General features: G+C 30.0%; 4 protein-coding genes and 1 long non-coding RNA gene across 9 annotated transcripts; 2 read left to right on the top strand and 3 right to left on the bottom strand.

Annotated features, from left to right (window-relative positions):
* Positions 1 to 131: 131 nt before the first annotated feature.
* Positions 132 to 2,235, bottom strand: LOC107072196 (ADP-ribosylhydrolase ARH3). 3 transcript variants are annotated; one of them, XM_015331938.2, is made up of 6 exons: positions 2,082 to 2,235; positions 1,582 to 1,757; positions 1,121 to 1,497; positions 915 to 1,027; positions 570 to 795; positions 132 to 450 (listed from the first exon to the last, which is right to left on the bottom strand). In XM_015331938.2, coding segments are annotated over exons 1-6 (1,062 nt in total). In that variant the 5' UTR covers positions 2,084 to 2,235; the 3' UTR covers positions 132 to 282. The 3 variants fall into 3 exon arrangements, with proteins under 3 accessions (XP_015187424.1, XP_015187422.2, XP_015187423.1); XM_015331936.2 differs by having other exon boundaries at positions 2,113 to 2,136; XM_015331937.2 differs by lacking the exon at positions 2,082 to 2,235 and adding an exon at positions 1,858 to 2,010.
* A 147-nt stretch (positions 2,236 to 2,382) lies between these two features.
* Positions 2,383 to 17,459, top strand: LOC107072194 (A-type potassium channel modulatory protein KCNIP1). Its single transcript, XM_015331932.2, has 7 exons — positions 2,383 to 3,144; positions 4,502 to 4,988; positions 12,099 to 12,168; positions 12,242 to 12,312; positions 12,391 to 12,663; positions 12,747 to 13,119; positions 13,197 to 17,459. The coding sequence occupies exons 2-6, from the start codon at positions 4,824 to 4,826 to the stop codon at positions 12,792 to 12,794; spliced, it is 627 nt and encodes a 208-aa protein (XP_015187418.1). The 5' UTR covers positions 2,383 to 3,144; positions 4,502 to 4,823; the 3' UTR covers positions 12,795 to 13,119; positions 13,197 to 17,459.
* LOC107072193 (dynein regulatory complex subunit 5) lies at positions 5,492 to 12,068 on the bottom strand. Of its 3 annotated transcripts, XM_015331930.2 has the most exons (10): positions 11,558 to 12,068; positions 11,219 to 11,491; positions 10,909 to 11,100; positions 10,350 to 10,520; positions 10,100 to 10,238; positions 9,666 to 9,903; positions 9,329 to 9,484; positions 9,058 to 9,172; positions 8,125 to 8,263; positions 5,492 to 8,034 (listed from the first exon to the last, which is right to left on the bottom strand). In XM_015331930.2, the coding sequence occupies exons 1-9, from the start codon at positions 11,602 to 11,604 to the stop codon at positions 8,224 to 8,226; spliced, it is 1,371 nt and encodes a 456-aa protein (XP_015187416.2). In that variant the 5' UTR covers positions 11,605 to 12,068; the 3' UTR covers positions 5,492 to 8,034; positions 8,125 to 8,223. The 3 variants fall into 3 exon arrangements, with proteins under 3 accessions (XP_015187416.2, XP_089030533.1, XP_089030535.1); XM_089174407.1 differs by lacking the exons at positions 5,492 to 8,034; positions 8,125 to 8,263 and having other exon boundaries at positions 8,452 to 9,172; positions 11,558 to 11,635; positions 11,736 to 12,068; XM_089174409.1 differs by lacking the exons at positions 5,492 to 8,034; positions 8,125 to 8,263 and having other exon boundaries at positions 8,452 to 9,172; positions 11,736 to 12,065.
* Positions 10,564 to 11,134, top strand: LOC149031905 (uncharacterized). The gene is made up of 2 exons (XR_016177192.1): positions 10,564 to 10,911; positions 11,025 to 11,134. It is a non-coding gene; the product is annotated as an uncharacterized LOC149031905 (long non-coding RNA).
* LKRSDH (lysine ketoglutarate reductase/saccharopine dehydrogenase) lies at positions 15,652 to 23,801 on the bottom strand. Its single transcript, XM_015331961.2, has 10 exons — positions 23,260 to 23,801; positions 22,689 to 23,171; positions 22,361 to 22,586; positions 21,950 to 22,277; positions 21,491 to 21,854; positions 20,981 to 21,303; positions 20,668 to 20,917; positions 20,321 to 20,584; positions 19,851 to 20,235; positions 15,652 to 19,789 (listed from the first exon to the last, which is right to left on the bottom strand). Exons 1-10 carry the CDS (start codon positions 23,353 to 23,355, stop codon positions 19,674 to 19,676), a joined length of 2,835 nt encoding a protein of 944 aa, XP_015187447.2. The 5' UTR covers positions 23,356 to 23,801; the 3' UTR covers positions 15,652 to 19,673.
* Positions 23,802 to 23,874: the final 73 nt, after the last annotated feature.

The raw sequence follows: 23,874 nt of genomic DNA, 5'->3' as shown, positions 1-23,874 counted from the left end.
TGTTGTCTGTCAACGTCCTTAAGTTTAATCTGTGAAGAAAACAACGAAACGTTTTATACTTTGTTACATATATTTCGATGAGGCGAACCGCGAAAGTAGAGCGCTCATACGACAAAGAGGCGAACTACAAATCTTTCTTCAATATTTTCTCCGTTGTTTAGACAACATTTTTTATTCAATAAGACAATCTTATATACATTGAATATTACAAATATCAAAGAAATGAAACAATTCTTGAACAACAAACATTACCTATATACAGATGTATATTATACATTTGATTTATTGGTTTAATGTTGCATCAAGTAGTTTTTCACCAAGATGTGCAAATTCCTTTGATGCTTCACAATGTTCCATAAGATTGGAATTAAAATAATCTTCACCATAAAAAGCACCTGCCAAAGCACCTGTCATGCTACCAATAGTATCCGTGTCTCCGCCTAATGTAATCTGAAAAATGTATCATCTCACCCATGTATATATAATTCAAATTAATCATATGTAAGTTGTGTGTGCGTGTGTGTGTGTGTGTGTGTGTGTGTTGTAATTATAGAATAATATTAACTTACGGCATACTGTATAGCCCTTCTAAGTGGATTGTCGGTTTCTATGTCTTTAATGGGCTGTTGAGCTCTTAAGAAACAAAATATTGCTGTAGGTACAGAATGAAGAGCAGCGATACTATTACCAAATAATCGAATGACTAGATCATCATTTAAATCTTTTTCTGAGGTAATGAAATCTTGCATCGTTTCTAATTTCAATTTATAAGGTTGTGGTTCATCTAAATCTAAACTATAAGAAGAAATGTATGAAACGTCATACATTGTGTGTGATGTTGCGGATAATCGTTTCATTCTACAATTCTACAATTCTACAATTCGCATTCTATTTCTACAACAGCAACAACTTACCCTTCCTCGTCTTCCTCTATTTTATCCATTTTGTCAATAAGCTCTTTAAGAAAATGAGATACATTCAATCCATCTTTTGGATTCAAACCGAGACATTGTTGAATAGCAAGTGCCTAAAAGATCAAATGATCAAATGAGTAGTTAGATTCTTGCAGAGATCTGATTGCAAGATTGATTTATTTCTTTCATTTCATCATGAGAAATACCTGTAAAATAGCACCGTCTATGCCAGTTTTATGAGTATGCGTAATCTCTGTCGCTCTCCTAGTTAGATCTAGGAGTTTGTCATAATTTTGAAAAGAAAATAATGAAACTGGTGCTATACGCATTGCACCACCGTTACCCCAAGAACCTTGGCCGTTGAATTGTTCCTTTGCAGGATGTAAAACGTCTTGAAATTTATTACCACGTAATTTATGAAAAACGGTTATAACACCTGGTCCGTAACCACGAAACGGTTCCAGATAATAGCATTTAACAAATCTTTTCGCCAAATCAATCAGGTCTATATCCTTTTTTTCAATTAACGATTCAGCTACACATTTTGTCATAGCCGAGTCATCTGTATACTGCATGACAGGTGCTGAATAAAAAACAATATATATATATATATCAAACTTATGTCAAACTTCAATTATTCAATTTGGATTCAATGGAATTTGCTAACCTTTAAATTTGACAGGACTTTCTAACTTGTTAAAAGATTTTTCCAAGACAAGTTTAGAACCTTTCGATAAAAGTTCTTCATTTTCATAAGGAGCGCCAAGACAATCACCCATCAAAACACCTAACATCGATCCACGAAATTTACTTTTTAACAATTGCAAATCCATTTTTTCTTTCCTACAAATAAAAGAATGTCTTCTATTGTTATATGCGCTACGAAAATAGAAACGAATAAATACATGTTCCTGCATGTAATATAACGTAGTTTCTTACTAACATAATATATAAATCATTATTTATAATTAGTTTACGTTCATCTATATTCATTATACTAATCACTTTTACTTTACTCTATCGTATATATCATAGCAATGTGTTATAAATATATCTATTTATCTATATATCTATATATATATATATGTATATAATAATAAGCTGTTAAATTCATACTTTATATTGAAAAGAAAAGAAAAGAAAAGAAAAGAAATATATGTTTCATACATGAAATTAGCTTAAAATAATCGAAGAATACTTTGATTTCGATTAAAATTGGAAATAAATTAAACAATTTTCACTTATTTATCATTCAGGCTTTTCTGTATAATCAACGATACAAAATAAAACGTTAGAACGAGGAATGAGATTCGATAGCGATTGGTTATCGAGTTAAGGGTTCGATTTAAGCGTGAAGTAAGCGGCGAAACGAAGCGGCAACGTTGATTGGTCGATTCAGCGTAATGAGTGAGACGCGCGGTGGGGGGGGGAAACGTCGTACGGCGCGCTCTACCCGGGCAGTCAGTGTACCGCCGGCCGCGTAGTCGATTGGTTGGTGTGTATTTTTAATTATATTCTCCTTTTAATTCGAAGGAGATTCTTTTTTTTTTTTTTCTTCCTTTCGACATCCTCGACACGTCGTTTAATAATCTTCTTTCTCTCCTGTCTCTTTGATCAATTCGATAGAATTCAATTCGAAAAAAGAGTGGTTGTGAAAATTAGTGAACATTTTTTTTTCCCCATTCAAACTAACGCGATACATATTCTCAATCGTATGTGACGAATCGATTTATAGTAAAGAAGAAAGAAGAAGGAAGTAAAAGAAGAAGAGGAATAAGAAGAATTTGATCCTTTGTTTATTCTTTATTAATCATGTTTTTTAATTATTATCATTATTATTCTTATTATTACTATTATTGAATGAACTTGAATAAATTTGATCGTTCATAGCTCCTCTCTTTTAGTATACAGTGATAAAGTGTAATAGAAATAGACATAAAAATAGAAGTAGAAATAGAAAGAGAGAGAGAGAGAGAGAGAGAGAGAGAGAGAGAGAGAGAGAAAAGTGATTTGTGAATTGTTATCAAATTGAGAATTATAGTGATAAAAAACAAGATGATGGTAACAATGTCGAAGGGAAGAGAAGATCGATTCTTCTTCTGCAATTAATAATTTAGAAGATAGTAGTCTTTATCGTGAAAGGAAGTGTAATATATATTACAAGATAGAAGAAGAGAGGGCGAGAGTGTGAAGAGGAGTCAAGAGAGAAATTCCATCTATCTTTGCGCAGGTACGTGGTTCGTTAAATTCCATTCTGTTATATTATCATGGCATTCAATTACTTCAAATAATTTTACATTTATTTTTATTTCTTTATTATATTCCTTATTTTTTTTTATATCATATTAATAATAATAATAATTTGAATCATTAGAATTGTAGTCTTTTATCAGATTTACAAATTTTCTAAATTATCATCTAATTAATATTTTGTTATTATTTTTGTATGACGTCAATTGATTAACGATTCGACACCACCATTTTTCGGTATTAAGCTTAAAATATGTTTTACTTTTGTATATATTTATAAATAATATATATATATATATATACACACGACGCACGCACACACACACACATATAGGCAGCGTGACTCGAGGCGTCTTTTACAGTCATAAATGTTTCGGCCATGAACTCCGATGATCGCTCAATGAACGCATAACGCACGTGTAATCCTTGTGTTCTCTCCATATTTCCCGTGTTCACAATTTATTTGTCATTTTTTTTAATAAAACAGGCAATTAAACGACTAAAAATAACAAAGACAAAGAAAACAAATAAAATGTCAATGAAATCGTTTGACAAAAAAAATCAAAGTAAAATAATTATTATATTTAAAAATATGTTTTGTTACGGAATAATATTGCGATAGTCAAATTAGTGTTTGAACGTGACACATTTAAAGCTCGTCGTAATGATATTTTATTTGTAAGGTTACATTTTGAAAAATGTTTTCCTATGTAATTTAAAAGATTTGTTAAAAATAGAATCGTACGTTTTTTTTTTTTTTTTTTTTTTTTTTTTTTTTGATTACATTAGTGTCGATTCCAGTTTGTGATAAATCGATTAACAGATTATACCAATTTATATTTTATTTAGATTTGCGTAGTATGACGACGGTATACATAAAAAGAAAGAAAGAAAAACATATGAGAGAAAATAAGAGAGCAAACGAATAGAATTTATTGGCACCCGTGTTATTTACGGTTCACCAACTATTTCTCCCTTCGCATTTTTATTTGTCCGCGGTCAGGATTAAGGCTCGACCATGTTTTCTTTCATCTTTCTCTTTCCCCGTGCTTTCTTCATTCTCCTCGTGTGTATACACAGATATTAGGGTCATGCCATATAGAAAGAAATAGATAACTATGTGTGTATGATGTGTGTGTATATATACATACTTTAAGGAACATTCTTACACACGCTTGCTTTTATACGATCGATCATAAGTTCTATATGCATTATAGATTTTTAATTCTTTTTTTCCCTTTTTTTCCAACTTTTTTTTTTTCCTTTTTTTTCCCTTTTTTTTTTTCGAAAAGATATTAACGCCATATTACGAGCATCGATGAGAATCAATCTTTCAGAGGTCATCACGGAGGTCAACCGCAATGAAGAGATCGATACGAGGGAATAATTAAAGATGCCACACACGAAAGAGGGAGGAATACTATATGAAATACTAACATTACAAATTTAACAACAATTAGAAAAGCAAAGAAACAATAAAACTCGTATACTCGAACGATTTGTTGTCTTCTTCGATGGCGATCAAAAAGACGAATAATCATCAAATTATGATATAACATAATTTATAAAGAAAAAAAGAAAAGGATAGAACAAGGGAAGCGATATATAGAAAAAAAAAAACAAAAAAAAAACAATAGAAATAAAATAAAAAGAAAGGTCATGGCGACACCACCGGACTCGCCGGGACCGGAAGAGGCTCTTTTCGAGTTCGAGAGTACGAGGGCGAGACAACAAACCACAAGACCGGTAGCCCTCGAGGAACTACTCAGACAGACCAAGTTCTCGAGGCAAGAGATTCGTGTTATGTATCGAGGCTTCAAGCAGGTACATAAGTTTTCTCACTTCTTCTGATTATCTCTTCTCTTACATTCTTCTAACCCTTCTTTCCTCATCACAACTAACCCCTCAACTCTTCTATAATAATTCTTTTCACTATTTCCCTTTTCTCTACTACTTTGAACTTCTAACCCCTTCTTCAAGCTGCACACTTCAACGTCATTTTTTCTTATTTTATTTCTCAATATTAGTTTGATATTTATTTGGCCAGTATACAATTTCAAATGAACATTACTTCTTTCAAATTTATATTCCTTTTTTTCTTTGTTTCTTTCTTTCTTTCTTTCCCTACGAATGAATACTTTTTGACTAACCACTCCAAAGCAAAGAGAGAGAGAGAGAGAGTACTCTAATATAATTTTCCTCAATTATTTTCCCAAGTATTTTCTTAGCTTTAGTATTATTTTCTTTTCCTCGCATGTAAAAAGTTACATTATTATAATACACAATCTTATTATTATTATTATATATTACAAATGAAACAAAACACATTCATTTCTAAGCAGAATAATTCGTGAATAGACTAGTATAATAGAAAACGATTTAAAAATAGAGAAAATAATGGGAAGAAAATATGAATATGCCATATAAAAGAGTGAATAAGGGTTAGTGGTGGTGGTGGTGGTGGTGGTGGTGGTGGTGTTGTAAATAAAAAAAGAAAGTAGAAAACAAAGAAGAAAAAAAAAAGAAAAGAAAAGAGGACGGTTGGATAGAAGAAAGGAAAGGAAAGGCAAGGCAGAGCTGTAGGTTTTTTTCTTTTTTTTCTTTTTTTTTTCTTTTTTTTTTTTCACGTAAAAAGTCAAAGCGCGTCTTTCAACTCCGGCAACGATTGCTTCTTTTGATCCTCCCTCTTATCATCTACTCATACTTTCAACCACCCCCTCGTACCCACCCCAACCCCTCACCTGATTGCATCTCCCACTTATCCTTCTCTCTTTCACCTATCTTTTCCCGTTGCACATATCCACACATCGATCGAACGTTCGTTAACCCGACGATAACATTTATATATATATACATAAATAGTGTGTGTGGTGTGTGTGTGTGCACGCGCACGCGCGTGCGTGCGTTTATGTGTATGTGTAAGTAATACAAAAAGTACTTTACATATACTACAATAGTTACCTCCTTTATAATAGAAAATCTGTGAACGTTTGAACACACCACAGTAAGTATTACAATTACTTGGAAAAAAGAAAAGAGATGCATTTCAAATGTTGTACATTTGTTAAAAGATATCGATTTTTATACTTTTCGTTTTTCATCTTTTCTATTATTTTTCTTAAGACGAAGAATTTCTCAAATAATACGTAAATACGTGGGGTGGTGATGAGATGGGCTACGTTCCAATTTTACATTTTACTCTTTTTTAAATAGTTTTCTGTAGTCATTTTCTTTGTAATTTCTTTCAACATCGTAACGAGATATTTTTATTTTAGTACACACATTTACGTTCACACCGAATTTACTTCTGGTTTTTATATTCCAACCATTAGCAATGGAATATTATTGCATATCGTTTCGTTTCGCGAAACGAAATTCTTCTCTCTTTTTCTCTCTGTTTTTGTGTTGTTTTAATTATTCTTTGCCATAATATGGTTATTTTTATTCATCGTTGTAAATAAATATCAAGTAACGGAAGTAGACCCCAAGCAAGGTACGTACAACAGAATAATGGGATTAAAAGTTTTTTTATATTCTTATTAAAAAAGAAAATATATATTTTGTAAATGCGGGAAAAAAAGCAAAGGCTAGCCCCAAAAAGCAACGCAACGTGTGTGCCACACTTTTCCCCACGGTTTTTCGTTCAATAATGAAAGGGTTAATTATCAATTACTAAGTCCCCTTGGTATTTCATTACAAAGAGTATCTTAAAAATAAGCTTTTATTTACCATTACATTTGTCTTACTTATTTCATTTAATTATACAAGAAAACATTTCTTCATAAAATGTATATTTGATAATATTGCAGATTGGGTTTAATTAATTAATTAAATTCATTATTTCGTCATCGAGCTATTATTTAAGTAGGTAAATAATAAATTCAATAGGTTTCTGAACAAATCAATTATTTTTTGGTTGTTCTTTTAATTCCACAGTAAGATGATATTTGAAAAGCAATATAATACTTGTGAAATGTGTGTATTACAATAAATAACTTAAAAATAGTCATTATTTTTGCACTAATCTTAATATTTATGTGTCACGCATCGAAAATCTAAGTAAGCTATGGGTTTACGTGCTATTACGTGCTGCTATTACGTGCTGCTATTACGTGCACGCTTTTGAGAATATCTTAAGAATGGGCACAAGAAATAAGGGCACGTTGTACTACGAATTTATATTTGCAGCTCGAGTTGGTAGTGCTAGTGCTAGTGCTAGTGCTAGTGCTAGTGCTAGTGGTGATGGTGATGGTGATGGGGATGGTCGATACATGGAAATTCGTAGAGTTATCGATTACGGCATATACTTTTCATATACCTTTCCTTTTACCTTATATATATATCTATTTGAACATATATTTAAATAAGGAAGAATATATGAGTATATATGAGCCGTTTATTTTGAAACTAGCCTAACTCTCTCCATTTATGTTAGAATCGAGATATATTGAAGAAGGGTTTGAATTTTAATGCAATTCACAAAATTTACGTACGGGTTACTACTTCGCATTAAAGTTATATATATATAAATATATATTGAAGTATTTGTAGTTTATCGTTAAATCGTTATCGTTAATTGTCTAATGTCGATCGAAATCAGTAGGAAAAGGTCATCTTGATCAGCGAACTTTACAGATTTATCGTATCTCGCTTCATACACCTGGGTAATTTGCTATTCTTCTATAGTGGAATTTAATTTGACGTGATCGCGTGCACAGTACTTCGTCTAACATTTATATACATATATATATTCGTATTTATTCGTATTTATAATAGGAAGTAGTCGGTATCATCATTGATTAGTTTTCTTCAAAGATAGGTTCACTGTAGATTCGAGGAGGTAATATCGTCTTTATGGTTGCAGTTTCATCTATATATAATATATATATATAGAGAGAGAGAGAGAAAATATAATGTATGATTAAAAATGAAAGCTACAATCTGATCGATTGATTATTACCTTCAGCTAAAACGATGTCCTCTTTTTCTTTTCCTTTCTCTTCTTGCAAGTATTTCGAAGGTGATAACGAGCGTAGGGTGGTACCTCTTTGCGAAATACTCAACGATGCTCTATCTTTTCCTCTTTTTTTTTGTTCCTCCTGTAGAAAATATACACCACATAACATTATACTATGCATAGATAGTTTTATTTTTGTTGAATCATCGAAAAATAAAGGTCTTTGACTTTCTTTTGTTGAAATCTCGAAGAAGAAAATATTCCAAAGATAATAAATTCTTCTTCTTCAAATTTGGCCTTTAGCCAAAAATATGCCACGAGATAAGAACTTTCTTTTTTTTTTTCAGGAAAACAACACAGTTATTATTGGCTCAATTTATTATAACGCATTTAGAGCCTACCGATCAATCCTATTTCTTTTTTTTCTTTTTTTTTCTTTTTTGTTTTAACAGCAAAATGAATTGTTGTTTTCCTTTTACTAGTCGTTCGTGTAAATTTTGTTCTATTTTCGTTTGGTTGATTCCCCAGCTCGTGCTCGATTAGATCCACGCGTTCCGATGCCAACGAATTCAACAGAGAGAGAGAGAGAGAAAGAGGATCGATATTCATGAATATTGCAAGAAGAAACGACGTTGAGCTTCGTCGACGTCGACGTCGACGTCGACGAAAAACAGAAGAAAAAGAAGAAAAAGAAGAAAAAGAAAAAAAACGCTCAACTTCCATTTCCTCGTGTCGCTTAAACAAAATTTATCTTTGAAACTAACTAATGTGCTATTATACTTTTACTCAAATTTGTTTGAATGAAGAAATGGGAGGAATTTACTTATTCACATGACCAATTTGATTGATAATTAATTTTTAATCAACGTATATATATTTGAAAAAGAAAAATAACATTGGAAGAGTAGGATTTTCAAACGTAATATTAACACTGACCTAAGTATACTTTTCCATATGGAGTATTCGGATTCCTTTGTAAAATTGCACATTCGTGTATCTAATTTGAAAATGTTCTTATTCGTTTGAATAACTTTTTCAAACATTTTGCCAACTGTAAAGAAAGAAATGAGTGACGTTTATTAAAAAGAAATAGTTGAAATAAATATATTTAGATGACACAATTAATAATGTATCTATAATGTGATTAATGTATTTGAATAAAAATGTCAAGTCAATCAAATGTTCTAATAGAAAATCTTCGATTCACCTATTGGACCAAAATTGTTGTTTGACAGATCAATCTCCAACGAAGTGACATTTATATCCGTAGACTCGAATATCTCGGCTATTGCTTCTCCAATGTCTGAGCTCAATTCGCAACTGCTGACATTTAGAATCTCTACGTGGTTGTTTCTCAACAGCACTTCAAACGAACATAAACATCATTCTTATTATGTCATATAAACGCATATGCAATGTCTACAATATTTTCCAAGTGTCAAACTTTCAAATGGACTCTTGCAGCAAATTTGTGCTTGAAATTAATTATCGTCTTCTCACCTTTTTGTTTTTTTTTTTGTATATTATATTTATTGTTTACTTACGTGCACAAATGTGAGAACCACCGGCATCGCCCAAAGGATTCAATCTTAAATTAAGGTGCCTCAAACTCGTTTCATTTTTTTTCAATAACGAGTAAACTATACCGGATACACCGTTTTCACCGATATTGTTATTGGCCAAATGAAGAACTTGCAGTTGTCCGTGTAATGATAAAAATTCAGCCACTGCTTGTGCACCCGAGTCACCTAACTTGCAATGAGAGAAATCCAATTCTTTAATCTATTTAAAAAAAAAAAAACAAAAAAAAAAACAAAAAAAATCAATATAGTTGTCAAACAAATTAGTGCATTTTGCAATTCCGTAAATACATGAAAGAACTTGATATGGAATTAAATCATCCTTTTTATGTCAATTATCATGTTCTCAGATGCACTTACAGAATGTTATTTAATTGTTATAATAATTTGACATTAACATTTTTATTTCGAATTAGTTTCTGAAGAATAGTAGCAACCCTGACACGATCTAAATTACTTCTCGTCAAACTGAATTTTCGTAGATTACTGCAAGCTTTCAATCCTTCGCCAAGATTCGAACAATCTTGCACTGAAAATCTTCAAAATTCAAATATATTTTAATGAATTCATTAAGATTGTTGTTAAATGTTATTTTCGTGAATCTCTCTCTCTCTCTCTCTCTCTCTAATTAACTATTATTATACTTACTGAAAATCTCTCCATTCGAAACCATCGTCCAGATATATCATGCCTATGTTCAAGGACATTTCAGTTAGGTGTGGTAATTGTGGTAAGATTATCGACATGGGAATATGTTCAACTACATCATCGTCATCGTTCGAATCTGGACCATCGATCGATAATGTTGTCGAAGCTTTTCTAAAAATGATATTTCTCAAAAAAAGCTCCATCCAAACTATATAACATTGTTTCTAATTTATTGAAATATACTGTAAATATATCATTAATTATTATTATATTTTATATTGATAAAAATGAGAATTGTGACTCTTCATCTTCTAAAAATACTACGTAAAGTGGAATGATTTGTAATAATTGGAATATGTAAGTTCGTCTTTAGCTTCAAGTGCAAACGTTGAGACGATTTTAGCCAAGAGCCCGAGAACAAGTTTCTCTATTAATAATCTTGAGAAATATTGTGTAAATGTGAGAGAGGATGAAAAGTTGTTCAGTCAAAAAGATATATATATATATATATATATATATACATATTATTCGTTGGCACCTTCTTTCGTGTTGCACTCACTTGGTAGGTTTTAAAGCACGCAATTTCAAGATACGCACGTGCTCGCTAACAAGTTTAACAAGTTTTATACATTCATCTTTCTGCGATTCAAAGTAACTTGCTTCGAAATTTTCCAGATACTCGGCCAAGTGACGTTCGCAGTATAATCTTCTCCATGATTTGCCATGATCAATTGGATTATTGTATGACCATCTAGTAATATGAATAAATATGAGAATATGAATAATTTGATGATGATTTGATTGTTCTACATTTTCGACTTGCAATTAATTTCTCTTAGAAAAGAAAAAGAAGAAAAATGATTAACAACCTGTCTTTAGCAGCACGTTCCCAATAATGTTCGTCAGAAATGTTGCTAATAGTTAATTCAAAGGGAAGATTGGTAGGCAATGTTTCTAAAAGAAAAATTCTATCCATACAACTTGGTAATTCATCGAGTATAGGTCTATTTTTCCATGTCGATGCTATAACATTAAGTGCAAGTATTTTTAATTCTGGTACAATGCCTTTGTCCCATTTGAAATCTTCCGAACGTATATTTCTTCTTTGTTCGTATGGCAATAAAGTGCTTTCCGTCGAACATCTACATAAAATGATATAATCTATAAACTTATGAAAAATAACAAATTGTGCTAATTAGATTAATTACTTGTAAGCTTTGAAAATATTTTTACTAATTGTATGCGGTATTCTCATTTTTCTAGTCTTCTTCAAATATATTTCTCACCTAAACAAAATTATTATTTATTTTGAATTTTGTGTGTCTGTGTAAAAAAAAAAAAAAAAAATAAAAAATGAAGTAGCAAAATTACTAGGAGTATACTTACTTTTATATATATAAAATTTGTAGCAGTGGGGGCAAATCGTAATGACGAAGTAGAGGAAAACTCGTTTAGATGAGAGAGACTTTCGTGTCACCAATTAGCCTAACGAGAAAGTTCCGTTGTACGGATCGCTTAATTTATGAGCGATATTTTTGAAGATATCAAAAGAAGCTGCTACCTTTTTTTTTACCTACATTGGAAAAGTAAATAAGGATAGTAGAGTTAGTGTTAGAAGGGTCCTAGAGTAGATTAATAAATTGAGTAGACCTACACAAACAAACAAACAAACACTCACACAGAGAGAGAGAGAGTATAATAAAAGGTTGTTTTTTGGTACTGTCGTTTATTTTGTTCGTTTACTTTCAGGAATGCCCGGAAGGCTTGGTTCACGAGGACTCCTTCAAGGATATATACGCAAAATTCTTCCCACATGGCAGTGAGTTCCAATTATATATGAGATACGATTTTTGCGTAAATTAGTTAATGGCGACCCCTCATGCGAATTGCAGACTCCAGCCTCTACGCTCACTACGTATTCAAGGCTTTCGACGTTAACTGTAACGGTGCCATCAGCTTCAGGGTAATTGAAAAAACGATGAAGTAGTAAATATCCATCCTTCCCTCTTCACTTAAATAAACGTTAATAATATTTCCTTAGGATCTTTTGGTAACCCTGTCGACCCTTTTGCGTGGTAGTATTTATGAAAAATTAAGATGGACCTTCAAATTGTACGACATCAATGGGGATGGTTGCATCACAAGAGGCGAATTAGGGGAAATGGTTACGGCAGTACACGAACTAATGGGTAGAAGACATCATGCTGAAGAAGAGAGAAAAGCTAGGGAACAATTGGATAGGGTTTTCAAGAAATTAGATCTTAATCAGGATGGCGTTATAACTATCGAGGAATTCATCGAGAGTTGTCTAAAGGTATTACACAAATGATGACATTGATTTTTGTTCAGGTTAATTTTAGAAATATTATCTTTTCGTTTGTTACGGTTTGTTTTTAGGATGACGTGATCACCAAGTCATTAGCAATATTCGACAGTGCGCTTTGATCTCCGGCAGATGAGGAAAAGTCGGAGGAAAAGTCGGAGGAAAAGTCGGAGGACAATGTCTCTGGAAGAAATGCAATAGCACAAACGACACAAGCAACACCGCCTACAACACCGCTTTCAACACCGCCAACACCGCTTTCAACAACATTTTCGCAATCTCTGTCGCCATCACCACCACCACCTTCTTATTCCTTGTTACCACCGATACCTCCGCCTTTACCCTCGCAACCACCACCAGGATATACTGTACAGGATCAAGAACTTTATTTACTTTTGGCAGCTCATTGGTGGAATCAACCTGAAGCTCCTCTGTTTTGTTAAAGGGGTACGACAATCTTGAAATAATTATGCTATTAATTATATTGCTCAAATCTTTCTTTTTTTCATTCTTTCTTTTTTCAGACGACTTAACAACAACTGCAACTGCCTCCAGTGCAATGAAATATAATCAAATACACGTTTGACGAAACGTTAATAAACAAATAACAAGAAAAAGACAAAGAAAAAAAGGAAAAAAGGAAAAAAGAAAAAAGGAGGTAAGAGACTAAACTTGCAAAAAATGAGAAATAACTCGAACGAAGTAAGCAAGTAAGAAGAACACACGAGTGTGATTGAAGAAAATACTAGGATATATTAAATAGAAGAAGAAGAAAAAAGGAACTTTGAAAAACTAGATAAATAGATTCGTAAGGTAAATCGTTTTGTTAATTATTTATTAACAAAGCGTTTCATTCAGAAAAAAAGACGCAGAAAAATGAATGAAAAAGAACTGATGAGTGAGAGTAAGAAATAAACATTGTTGAATAATTTATTAAAAAATATTCCTACGAAAAGAAACGTAATAATAATAATAATAATAATAATAATAATATTAATAGTAATAAATAGGAATAAAATGAAAGAAAAAAAGGTGCCAAATCGCCATCAAAGCAATTCATGTTCCAATCTCATGAGAATCTCTCTTAAGTATTATTATTATAAATAAATCAACAGAAGAAAGAAATAACAAAGTAAAAATTGACAATGTACTGCTTAAATGTGAAAAAGAAAAATCAGAAACATTATAAATGAAAAGAAACAATCGTAGAGACACTCGGCGGTGTATGTGGTACACGCAACTCTCTAATGAGAATTAGATTATTAGAATTATATCAAAAATCTTCCAAATATCGATCTTAGAAAAACTAAAGAAGAAGTAAGTATAGAATATAATCTTAGTAACATTTCCGTATATAGAAATCATATAGTATTTACTTTTTAAAATCCATAAATTAATAAAAATCATAAAACAATCGTAGAAAATATTGATTAATGCTTTTCGATAAGAAGAAATATAGCAATAGAGACGTTTCTTTTAATTTTTCTTCTTTTTAAATACGTTTCATTCATAAAAAAAAAAAACAAAGTAAATAAATCAATAGATTAATTAATTCGTTAGTTTTGATATTTTTATTTGTATTTTTTGTATTAATGTGATCCATAGATAAAATTCGATTTTAAGATTATTCTATTTATCGGATTAGATAATCTATGTGATTGTATTACGACTGCACATATCCTTATCTAAACTAAAATAAAAAGTTACAACAAAAATAAATAAAAAAAAAACAAAAACAAAAGAAAGAAAGAAAGATAAAAAATTCCTATGAGGGTTGTTGTTAATTTTTGTTCGGGACAGATTATGAACAAACAAAAATAAAGAAATAAATAAATGTACCTATTTAGTAAAGTCAAAAATGAATATTTTCAAGCTTGTGCTACTAATAATAATAATAATAATAATAATTATAACGATAAAATGAATTAAATAAAAAAAATCGCACAGAGTGAGAAGGCAAGAAATATAAATAAATAAATAAATAAATAAAATTATCAAATTAATTAATGAAAGAGCATTGATTATCAAAAAAAAAAAAAAAAAAAAAATCGATGTCGAGACTAAACACCAAGTTATTGTAATTAGAATTGTAATACGTAAAAATGGAAAGAAACAAATAACGTGTTAAAGTTAATCCATAGAATGAAATTAGTGATCAATCGTTTAATCACCTATTTCATACGTATAGTTAAATTTTGTCTGCAATGTTTTTTTTATCTATAAACATAACATGTAGCATACGATTTTAATTAGTGTATTTAATAATTGCATAATTATTTTCAATGTAACAAAAAATAACACACACACACACACACACACACAGACTCATATACATACTACACATCCTACGGATTCTGATGGAAATGTTTGTATCGCTAGTACTGCCACTGGATTCATACTTTTATAAATATACATTTGTGAAATAATACGTCATCAATTGACAATTAGATTGAAATTAGAAAATTCTTTGATCTAATTATTTCACAAATGTATTTTATTCTCACGTGTCTATTTAAAAATCATTCATTCGCTAAGACTGTCCAATAATGCAATATTGCAATTTATAAAGATGAGAATTATTACAATTGTGTATATAAAAGGGAAAAAAATGTGTTTACACAAGAATAAGCTGAATCATAAATTCCATTTATATATAAATATATTAAATAATTATATATATTATTTCACATTCATTTATAAGTTATAAAAAATTGATTTACTTACAATTTTTCTTAAAACTTGAATTTGTTTCGTATAATGTGTGCATGGATTCATTGAAAAACTTCAAAAAACTTCAAAAAACTTCTTCAAAAAAGAAAAAAAAACCTATGTCTTATTTATACTTTACATAAGACAGTTGTCATCACAACGATGCCTTTTCTCATCACCATTTATAATTTATTGGCAAAATAAGCATCTATTTGAAATAAGAAAAGAAAGAAATAATTCATATTACTACTAAAATCAATGGCGTCAATAGTTTGTTTGTTTGTTTGTTTTTATTTAAACTCCGTATCGATCTCTAAGCGTTTTTTGCCGTAGTGTCTTAACGGGGATCAAGATAAAACGTGCGATGCTATTAAACTATAATATACTACTAACAACGTGCGTTACTATGGACAACGAGAAAAATAAAACAACACACAGCATCGAAAGTAGCACATTTTTATGCCAGCGTATCGAGCTTACATACATAATGAGGAATTACATATTATATATATATATTATATATATTTCAAAAATAACATTACATTATTAATCACATCAAATACACTACCCACCTTATTCGTGTCTCTGCAATCAAGTATTACAAAAGAACAAGAACAAAATAATCATTAATAAGAAAATATGTGTACTGTCCAAAAGTACAAAATATATTCGAGATAATTCTGAAATCAAAATAATTGAAAATAATTCCGGGCCGTAATTATTATACTTTTCAATGCCAATTGGCTATATTATTTTTAAGTTTTACAAAAATACCAATTTTTTATATTTGCACTTTAAAAAGACACAAATCAATTACCAAATATATCTATATATATATATAAGATGTGGTACTATATAAACAAAAAAAAAAAAGAAAAAAAAAAGAAAAAAAAGTAAAGCGACATGATGGTAAATATGATGATAATGCCAGTGATTATGAAATTGATCTAATTTTGAACAATTACAAACAATATTGACAAATATTTGTTATTGCACGCATTTTTAATTCAGGAAAAAAATTCAAACTTTTCAAGATGTATGTGTATTTAAACAAACAAACAAATGTATAATTTCAAACTCACTTACATACACATACATACTACATACTAATCAGTGATATATAAAGAAAAGTTCTATACTTTGATGAATGCTGCTTAAAATACAATACAAATACTAAATGAATGAAACTACAAAATGTTATAAAATAAAAATGTTAATTATTGTTATTATACGTTTATATATTGTTGTGTCATTTTGAATGAACTGATTGAAAAATGCAATAATTTTGTTTGGGTATAAGTGAAAGATGAGAAAATAATGATCGTCATGCTTCTTAAGAACTTACTAACAGGTGAGCGTGTCAAGATTTATGAATTAAAAAAAGAATCCGCATTATAATAAGTCAATGAATTAAGGATGAGAAGAAGAAAAACATAAGACAAGAATTCAATTATTAAATGTGATAATAACTCTCACTATTATTCTCAAAATATTAATTGTCAAATTTTTCATTGTAATATTATTGGAAGTTAAGAAAAAAAGAAAAAAAAAGAAGAAACTCTAAACACAAATAATAATATTAATAATAATATTAATGAATACAAAATACGGCATGTATAAGAATGATCTACTACGGCTAAAGAAATATGGTCCTTGTTGTTGATGCGGTGTCTTCTACGGTCACTGCACAATATATTTTTTATAATGTTTTTCTTATTATTTGCAAATCTCATATTCTCGGAAAAGCACTAAGTAAACAAAAACAGAAAAAAAAAACAAAACAAAAAAAGATAAATAAGAAATTAAATCAATATAAAATAAAGTAAAATCATACGAAAGTTCCATCGACTGTGTTCTTTTATGGTTGAACAAAAAAAAAAATAATTAAATAAATAAAAGGCATACATAAAAAAAAGTTATGCAAATATATAATCAATTAATATATACACATATTACACACAGTCGTATCGAAATGATTTCAAATGACATACATATTCATATAATACTCCATGTAATTATCCTTTGTAAAGAAGCCTCTCTCACGTTTATTAATTGAAAAAAAAAAAAAAACAACATAACGCTTGATCTAATAATGATTTATTTAAACATTTCATTTTTTCATACGTGTTATTATTCGTGTATAACAACTGTGAACGATATAGATATCTGTCTATCTTAAAAATCATTAGGAAAACAAAAGTGAGCATGCGTTTAGTCACGTTTTTAGCATGAGTAATGAAAAAGAAAATTTTAAAAAAAGTAAAAAAAGATTATAAATTAATTAGTACAAGAAAAAGAAGAAGATATGTCGTTGTAGTTTATATAATAATAATGATGATGATCAATAACAATCGACAAAAGAGAAAATTAATCGATTCGCATTCTAATCTCTTTAGATATTTAGGATGAAATTTAGATTTAACATTTGTCCGTTAAAACAAAAAAATTAATTGAGGCTTTAAAAAATATTTATTATAATAACTGTACTTATATATATAATTAATTAGCCGCGTTACGATTATGGATTATATATTACTAATTATATTAAAGAAAAAGTTAATAATAATAATAATAATAATAATACTTTAGGATACCTCGTTCATGATCGTGTGAGATCGTGTGAGCTGTTATTTATTAGGTCAGTATTTTAAACATTTTTTTATTAATTATTTATTTAACAAAAGTATTTGCTTGAAAATATTGAAAATAAAATACTGATCAATTAAATAAAAGTGATAATCTCTTGTCGTAAGGGAAGAAAAATATATAAAACAACATATGTGTGTGACGAGAATAATAATAATAATAAAAAAGAAAAGAAAAGAAAAGAAAAAAAGAAAAAGAAAGAAGCTCATGAAATACAATCGTTAATAGGAAAAAAAGCTTTTTTCTAACTATACATAAGTCAATCACTATTTAATCTTTCTTCTAGGAAGAAAGTTTTTAATAGTTATGTAATAGTTTATAAATGCTTTTAATAATATCGTTGGGTTGGTAAGTGACGATTGTTTTAGGGAGCTCTCCCATAGGGAATAAATTAATGAATAATTACATTAAATTAACAACAACAAAACATAAGTATAATATATTATAATAATATTAGCTCAATTTTAATACTGGTAATAATAATAATAATAATCTTAGAAAGACATTTGCTATTTGCCATTCGCAATAGTTGATTGTTAAATAATGCGTTAATATATTCATAACAATAATTCATAACAATATAAAAATAATTGTTGAAAAAGAGAGAGAGAGAAAAAAAAGAGAAGGAAAGAGATGATAAAGTGTGGGATATGTTTTTATGGTAAAAAAAATTACAAAAAAAATAGAAAAATAAGAAAAAAGAAAAAAAATAGTTAAATCAATATCGTATAATTTATTATCATCGATGAGATACCATAATCTCATTTTTAATCATTCTTTATGCAGGTCGTAACTCTAAAATGCATATTCACCGTCTCATACTGCCAATTTTATGTAAAATATTTCCAATGATTAAACGAGAATGTTAAACAAACAAAGATTATAATGAATGGACAAAAGTGAGAGATAGAGAGAGTTGTGAAGAAAATATTTTGTAGATAAAATGAAAACACTGTGTTGCGTTGCGTTGCGTTGCGTTTGTTGGAAAGAAATTTGTCTATCTTTTGTTGTTTTATACTGTTTCAAAATTCTTCTTTGTTCTATATTTTATCATCCGCGTTTGTTATAGCATCTAACAATATAATTATCGAATATAATTAAATACATAAACATAACATTGTATTACATTAGAAAAATATCATTGTCTGATAAAATCATTGTTGTTACGCGTACAAAAGTTTGACTATAGGATTCAATAGAAATGTTCGTTGGTTAGATAGATAAAAGCACACACGTACACACACAAACACACACACACAAACAAACATACACATAGACACATATTAAACACCCTCGAATTAAATGTATTTATAATACGTAATCTCCGATATGAGATATATGTTGTGTAATGTTGTAAGAGAAGAAGAAGAAAAAAACAAAACAATTGCTAAGTCATTAATTGTAAGATTTTTAGCTGCCAGAGAGATAAAGAGCAATTCGTTTGTAATTAAAAACAGAAATAATTCCACTTTTTGTCAATGATTAAACAATGCTCCAAGTGAAAATAAATCAAAGGTACTTTGGCGTTATATAAAAATAACTCCCAAATTATTATGTCTTTTTGGATATTTCATATTTCTCTCTTTTATTGTTCTTTTTCTTGTTAATATTTTATTGTCATTAATTTTGTCAAAGAAATATTTTGTTTACAACCATTTGGAAGTTTCAAAAGATTCGACACCTTCTGCTCTAAGACGTTGAAGTATGGGTCGATAAATGTCAGGTGTGAATGGTAATACCATACCTCTTTGTTGAATTTCACCTGAAATCATATCATTCCATTATAAACACAATAAAGAAATAAATCGATTATAATTACGTACCATCTAGAATCATTTTAACAGCAATGGCAGCAGGATATCCAACCGTACGAGCCATGGCAGAATGTCCCGTAGTTGCATCCCCATACAATACCAAATTAATTCCTTTAGTTTCTCTTCTATTGTCAGGCCACAATATACCAATATCGTGTCTTAGTATAACGAGATCACGTTCGTTTTTCTCATAAAAAAGTTTCTTCGAAAGATAATGTGTTAATGTGTCCAATGGCGTATTCAATTTGAAAACTACATTTTCTTCTAATAATCCTAAATCTTCGATAGCTTGTACACGTTCCTCCGAATTCACTCGTTCAGCTATTTTTCGTTTGAGATTCTCAAAAAATATCTTGTCGTTTGCCAATCCAAGTAAATTGCATATCAATACTCTCTGAAATAATATTTCATATTTATTTTGTTTATTTCTATAACAAACAAACAAAAAATATATATATATTTTCTATAGATGTATATACCCATGTAATATCTGGCCCATTTGGATGAAGAATGGGATGAGGATTTGGATCGATAAGTCCAAGATATTGCAATGCCTGTATGGTATCAGAAAATCCCTTGAATCTTAGAGTTCCACGTAATACAGTACTAGCATTTTGAATTCCATAAAGTTCTCGATATATGGTACTGTCTCGATTAGGGAATCCTTCCAATGCAAATCCAGGAAGAAAATCTAAAGGTTGTACAGCTGACATTAGATCACCACCACCTGATATTTCTACTTCCTGTATAAATGAATATTTATCAGAGTTACTTTTCAAATCGTTCTCATTGATAATTATCAATTATAAGAGTACTTATTCAATACCTGACCATCTCGATGATATTTAGCTGGTGCCAAGGTGTTTAACAAAGCACCTCTAGGTGACCAACTAAATTTGTATCGTAAAGGATTACAAGAGCATTCAGGTGCAGGTAAACCTCCGCACCATGAAACAAATGATTCTATTTTTCCACCGGCTTGTCTTACATCATCGAAACATTCCAATGCTAATAAATGATCTATACCAGGATCCAGACCTATTTCGTTTAAAATAGTAACTCCTGCTGCAACGGCCCTAAAAAAAAAAAAAAAAATTCTTTTAAATAAGAACAAAGAAGAAAAGAAAATGAATACTTACTCATCGTGAAGACATTTAACATTATCATTCAAATAACTAGCAGTGACCAAATGTGTTTTAGTCTCGATGCAAGCCTTAGCAATAACATGATGCAACGAATAGGGTAATAATGATACAACAACGTCTGCCGATCCAATAACATCTTCCAAAGTGTCTGGTTTGTCAAGCACGTTTAAAAATATGGGTTCAACACCGGGAAATCTATTAGCTAAAAGATCAACTTCATCTTTTAATTGGGATACTACCACCAATTTAATACTGCTATCCCTGTGGAGATATTCAACGACTGGTGCTGAAACATGTCCAGCACCTAATATGACAACCTACAAGAAAATAAATTCAAATCTATTTATATAATGTTCATATTACTTCTTCTTCTTCTTCTTCTTCTTCTTCTTCTTTTTTTATTATGTAAACGTTTGCTTATCTAAAGTATTTTTTAACTCTATCTTTTATGAGGAAAAAGATAAAATTGTTGTTTTCTAAAATGAAAGAATATAAATAAATTACCGTTTTATTCTGTTTATCTCCATTATCGGCTTTATGTTTACTTCGATTATTCAATAATCGGAGTTCTTGAATATATTCGAAATTTGGTGTTAATTTTCCATTAGAAGCGATAATAGCGTCATTGACTACTGGACTGAAATTATGTTCCTCTAATGGTTTCTTAGCGTCCGACATGATGATTTCTAATGCGTATGGATATAAAAGATTACCAAAAAAGTCTGTTGATTCTTTGGGAAGTTGCGTTGGCATATTATCGATCGAACATACTAAAACTCCTGGACCTTTGAACGATTTCGTATCTTTATTACGATCAGCATCATAAAGACAAAACGGTGTATCTATCGTTGTACACTCGTTCATGAATCTGTAAAAACATTGATAACGAAGTGAAAAATATGCGCGTAGTTTGTTCTTTTTCATTTTTATAATATACTCTGATGATGATATTTATTGACTTACTCAATACTGCCACCGGGATCAGCTGATATATCACAAATAGCTAACATTCGATGAGGCAAAGCTGGTGCACCAACACTGATAGGTAACCAAGGTGTATTAGCAGGTCTTAACAAATATTTAGCATCAGGTATGGTCAATAATTTTGGCGAATCAACTGCCCAATAAATACCATTTATTATAACCGAAGTATAAGGTGCTATTTTTTTACTAAATGTAGATATATATCTTTCGGGATGTTTTACGTATTCATCCGAATCAAAACCACCACCTTCTTTTCTTTCTAAATGATGCCTTCGTCTAACTTCACAGGCATATATTTTCGTGGTATCTGAATAAATATATTTATTTATATACATATCATCTAAATTAAAACTAATTAGAATTGTTACATAGTAAACTGTTAATAATTACCTCCATGTTCTGCAACTTTTCTAAGCATTTCCGGTGGTACAAATTCATGAGGAAGTTCTTGAAATACTTCTTGTCCACCTTGACTTACATTACCACTACCCGTAAAAACAAAAGTCAAAGGTCCGATTGATTTCGGCATTGCACCCAATGCAATTTCGTATCCAGCATCTCTTATAGATTGTCTTGCCATTGCTGAATCCCTATAGTTGTGTGCTGGTCCAATATGCTGAATTCATCAACAAGAGTATTAAATATTATATTATTACAGTGCTACAGTTAAAGAATAAATTACATAAATACAATAACAAATACTTGTTAATAATAGTACCATAAATGGTGTATGGTGACCTAACGCAAGTAGCCTAAGTCCTAATCCGTGCAATATGTTGACCATACCAGCAACCCCAGCATATTTACCAAATGCTACTACCCTTTGTCCGTTGTGATCAGTTAATTTTTCATAATCCAATAAGCGTATATTTTTTTCCAAAATTGCATCCAACAATGGCATATTGTTTTCTTGCGCTTTTATTGTATGCGAAAAGAAGCAATAAGTTTTATTAGGTATCAAATGATCAACCGGTACTTGTTTGACACCAAAAATGACGGATGCTGAACTGATATCTTCTTGTACTAAGGCACCTGCTGCTTGATAAGTTTGCACTGGATATGCTCTTCTATTGCTAGGTTGGACTATCACTTTTACACCTGCTCGGACTAATCGCCGTACGTTCGATGGTGCCAATGGTGCTCGTCTTTCCCATACTGATTGATCTTCTCTTCTTATTGCTATAACTTTTCCTTTTAGAGTCTACAATTAAAAATGAATTTGTTTTATTAATTTATATACTCCTGGTACGTATAATAGATAGTTGGCTAGAAAATCATTAAAATCTTACACTGGTATCACGTATAATATTATGTTTTACAAAATTGATTAATTTAGCCGATAAGAAATATTTCTGGTCTAATTTGAACAGTCCTAACATACACATAATTAACTAGAAATATCTTGTAAAAATGAAAAGAAGTTTTATATTATTGTTAAAATACACAACACCGTTCGTTCATCCACTTCATCCACTTCATCCACTACTGAAGAAAATATGCATTAGGAACGATTGATTTAACTAAAGAGAAATGTTTTCGTTCAATAAAATTGTATGTTTTAGTTAACAGGACGTTAGCTTGCTTTTCATGAATCATATCAATATTTTGATACACTACAGGTCATCGAGTTCATTACAGTAAGAAAATAAAAAATTCTGATAAGTCAAGTATTACAAATCATTGATCAGTTATATGTTTGTTTTATTCAATGTTGCAATATATTGTTTGCAATATTTTTCAAAGTAAAATTCTTTTTCCTATAAATTGGAGTCAAACTGTTCAAATGTTCGATAGTTTAATTAGTTTATTTTATTTTGACGCGACCTCAAGTTTTTACAAATTTAATTCATCATTTTTCATTAATTTTCATGATCAAGAGTCATTTGAAAACTAAAAACTAAAAA

This window comes from Polistes dominula, unplaced genomic scaffold, assembly GCF_049000335.1.
Source record: "Polistes dominula isolate Pdom_NZ unplaced genomic scaffold, Pdom_raw_medaka contig_83, whole genome shotgun sequence".
Classification (NCBI taxonomy): Eukaryota; Metazoa; Arthropoda; class Insecta; order Hymenoptera; family Vespidae; genus Polistes; species Polistes dominula.
This window is presented reverse-complemented; position numbering and strand designations above follow the sequence as displayed.

Excerpts from the sequence above, each read along its gene's own strand:
- LOC107072196 (XM_015331937.2), bottom strand. The coding sequence starts at position 1,907 with ATGAATATAGATGAACGTAAACTAATTATAAATAATGATTTATATATT. Across the intron at positions 1,498-1,581 it reads AAGTCCTGTCAAATTTAAAG|CACCTGTCATGCAGTATACA; the intron begins GTTAGCAAATTC and ends TTTTTTATTCAG. Across the intron at positions 796-914 it reads ATAGAGGAAGACGAGGAAGG|TTTAGATTTAGATGAACCAC; the intron begins GTAAGTTGTTGC and ends TTCTTCTTATAG.
- LOC107072194 (XM_015331932.2), top strand. The coding sequence starts at position 4,824 with ATGGCGACACCACCGGACTCGCCGGGACCGGAAGAGGCTCTTTTCGAG. Across the intron at positions 12,313-12,390 it reads ACGGTGCCATCAGCTTCAGG|GATCTTTTGGTAACCCTGTC; the intron begins GTAATTGAAAAA and ends ATATTTCCTTAG. Across the intron at positions 12,664-12,746 it reads TCATCGAGAGTTGTCTAAAG|GATGACGTGATCACCAAGTC; the intron begins GTATTACACAAA and ends GTTTGTTTTTAG.
- LOC107072193 (XM_089174407.1), bottom strand. The coding sequence starts at position 11,604 with ATGAGAATACCGCATACAATTAGTAAAAATATTTTCAAAGCTTACAA. Across the intron at positions 11,492-11,557 it reads AATATTTTCAAAGCTTACAA|ATGTTCGACGGAAAGCACTT; the intron begins GTAATTAATCTA and ends CATTTTATGTAG. Across the intron at positions 11,101-11,218 it reads GAACGTGCTGCTAAAGACAG|ATGGTCATACAATAATCCAA; the intron begins GTTGTTAATCAT and ends TCATATTACTAG.
- LKRSDH (XM_015331961.2), bottom strand. The coding sequence starts at position 23,355 with ATGTGTATGTTAGGACTGTTCAAATTAGACCAGAAATATTTCTTATCG. Across the intron at positions 21,855-21,949 it reads GATCCCGGTGGCAGTATTGA|ATTCATGAACGAGTGTACAA; the intron begins GTAAGTCAATAA and ends ATGTTTTTACAG. Across the intron at positions 21,304-21,490 it reads GAGATAAACAGAATAAAACG|GTTGTCATATTAGGTGCTGG; the intron begins GTAATTTATTTA and ends ATTTTCTTGTAG.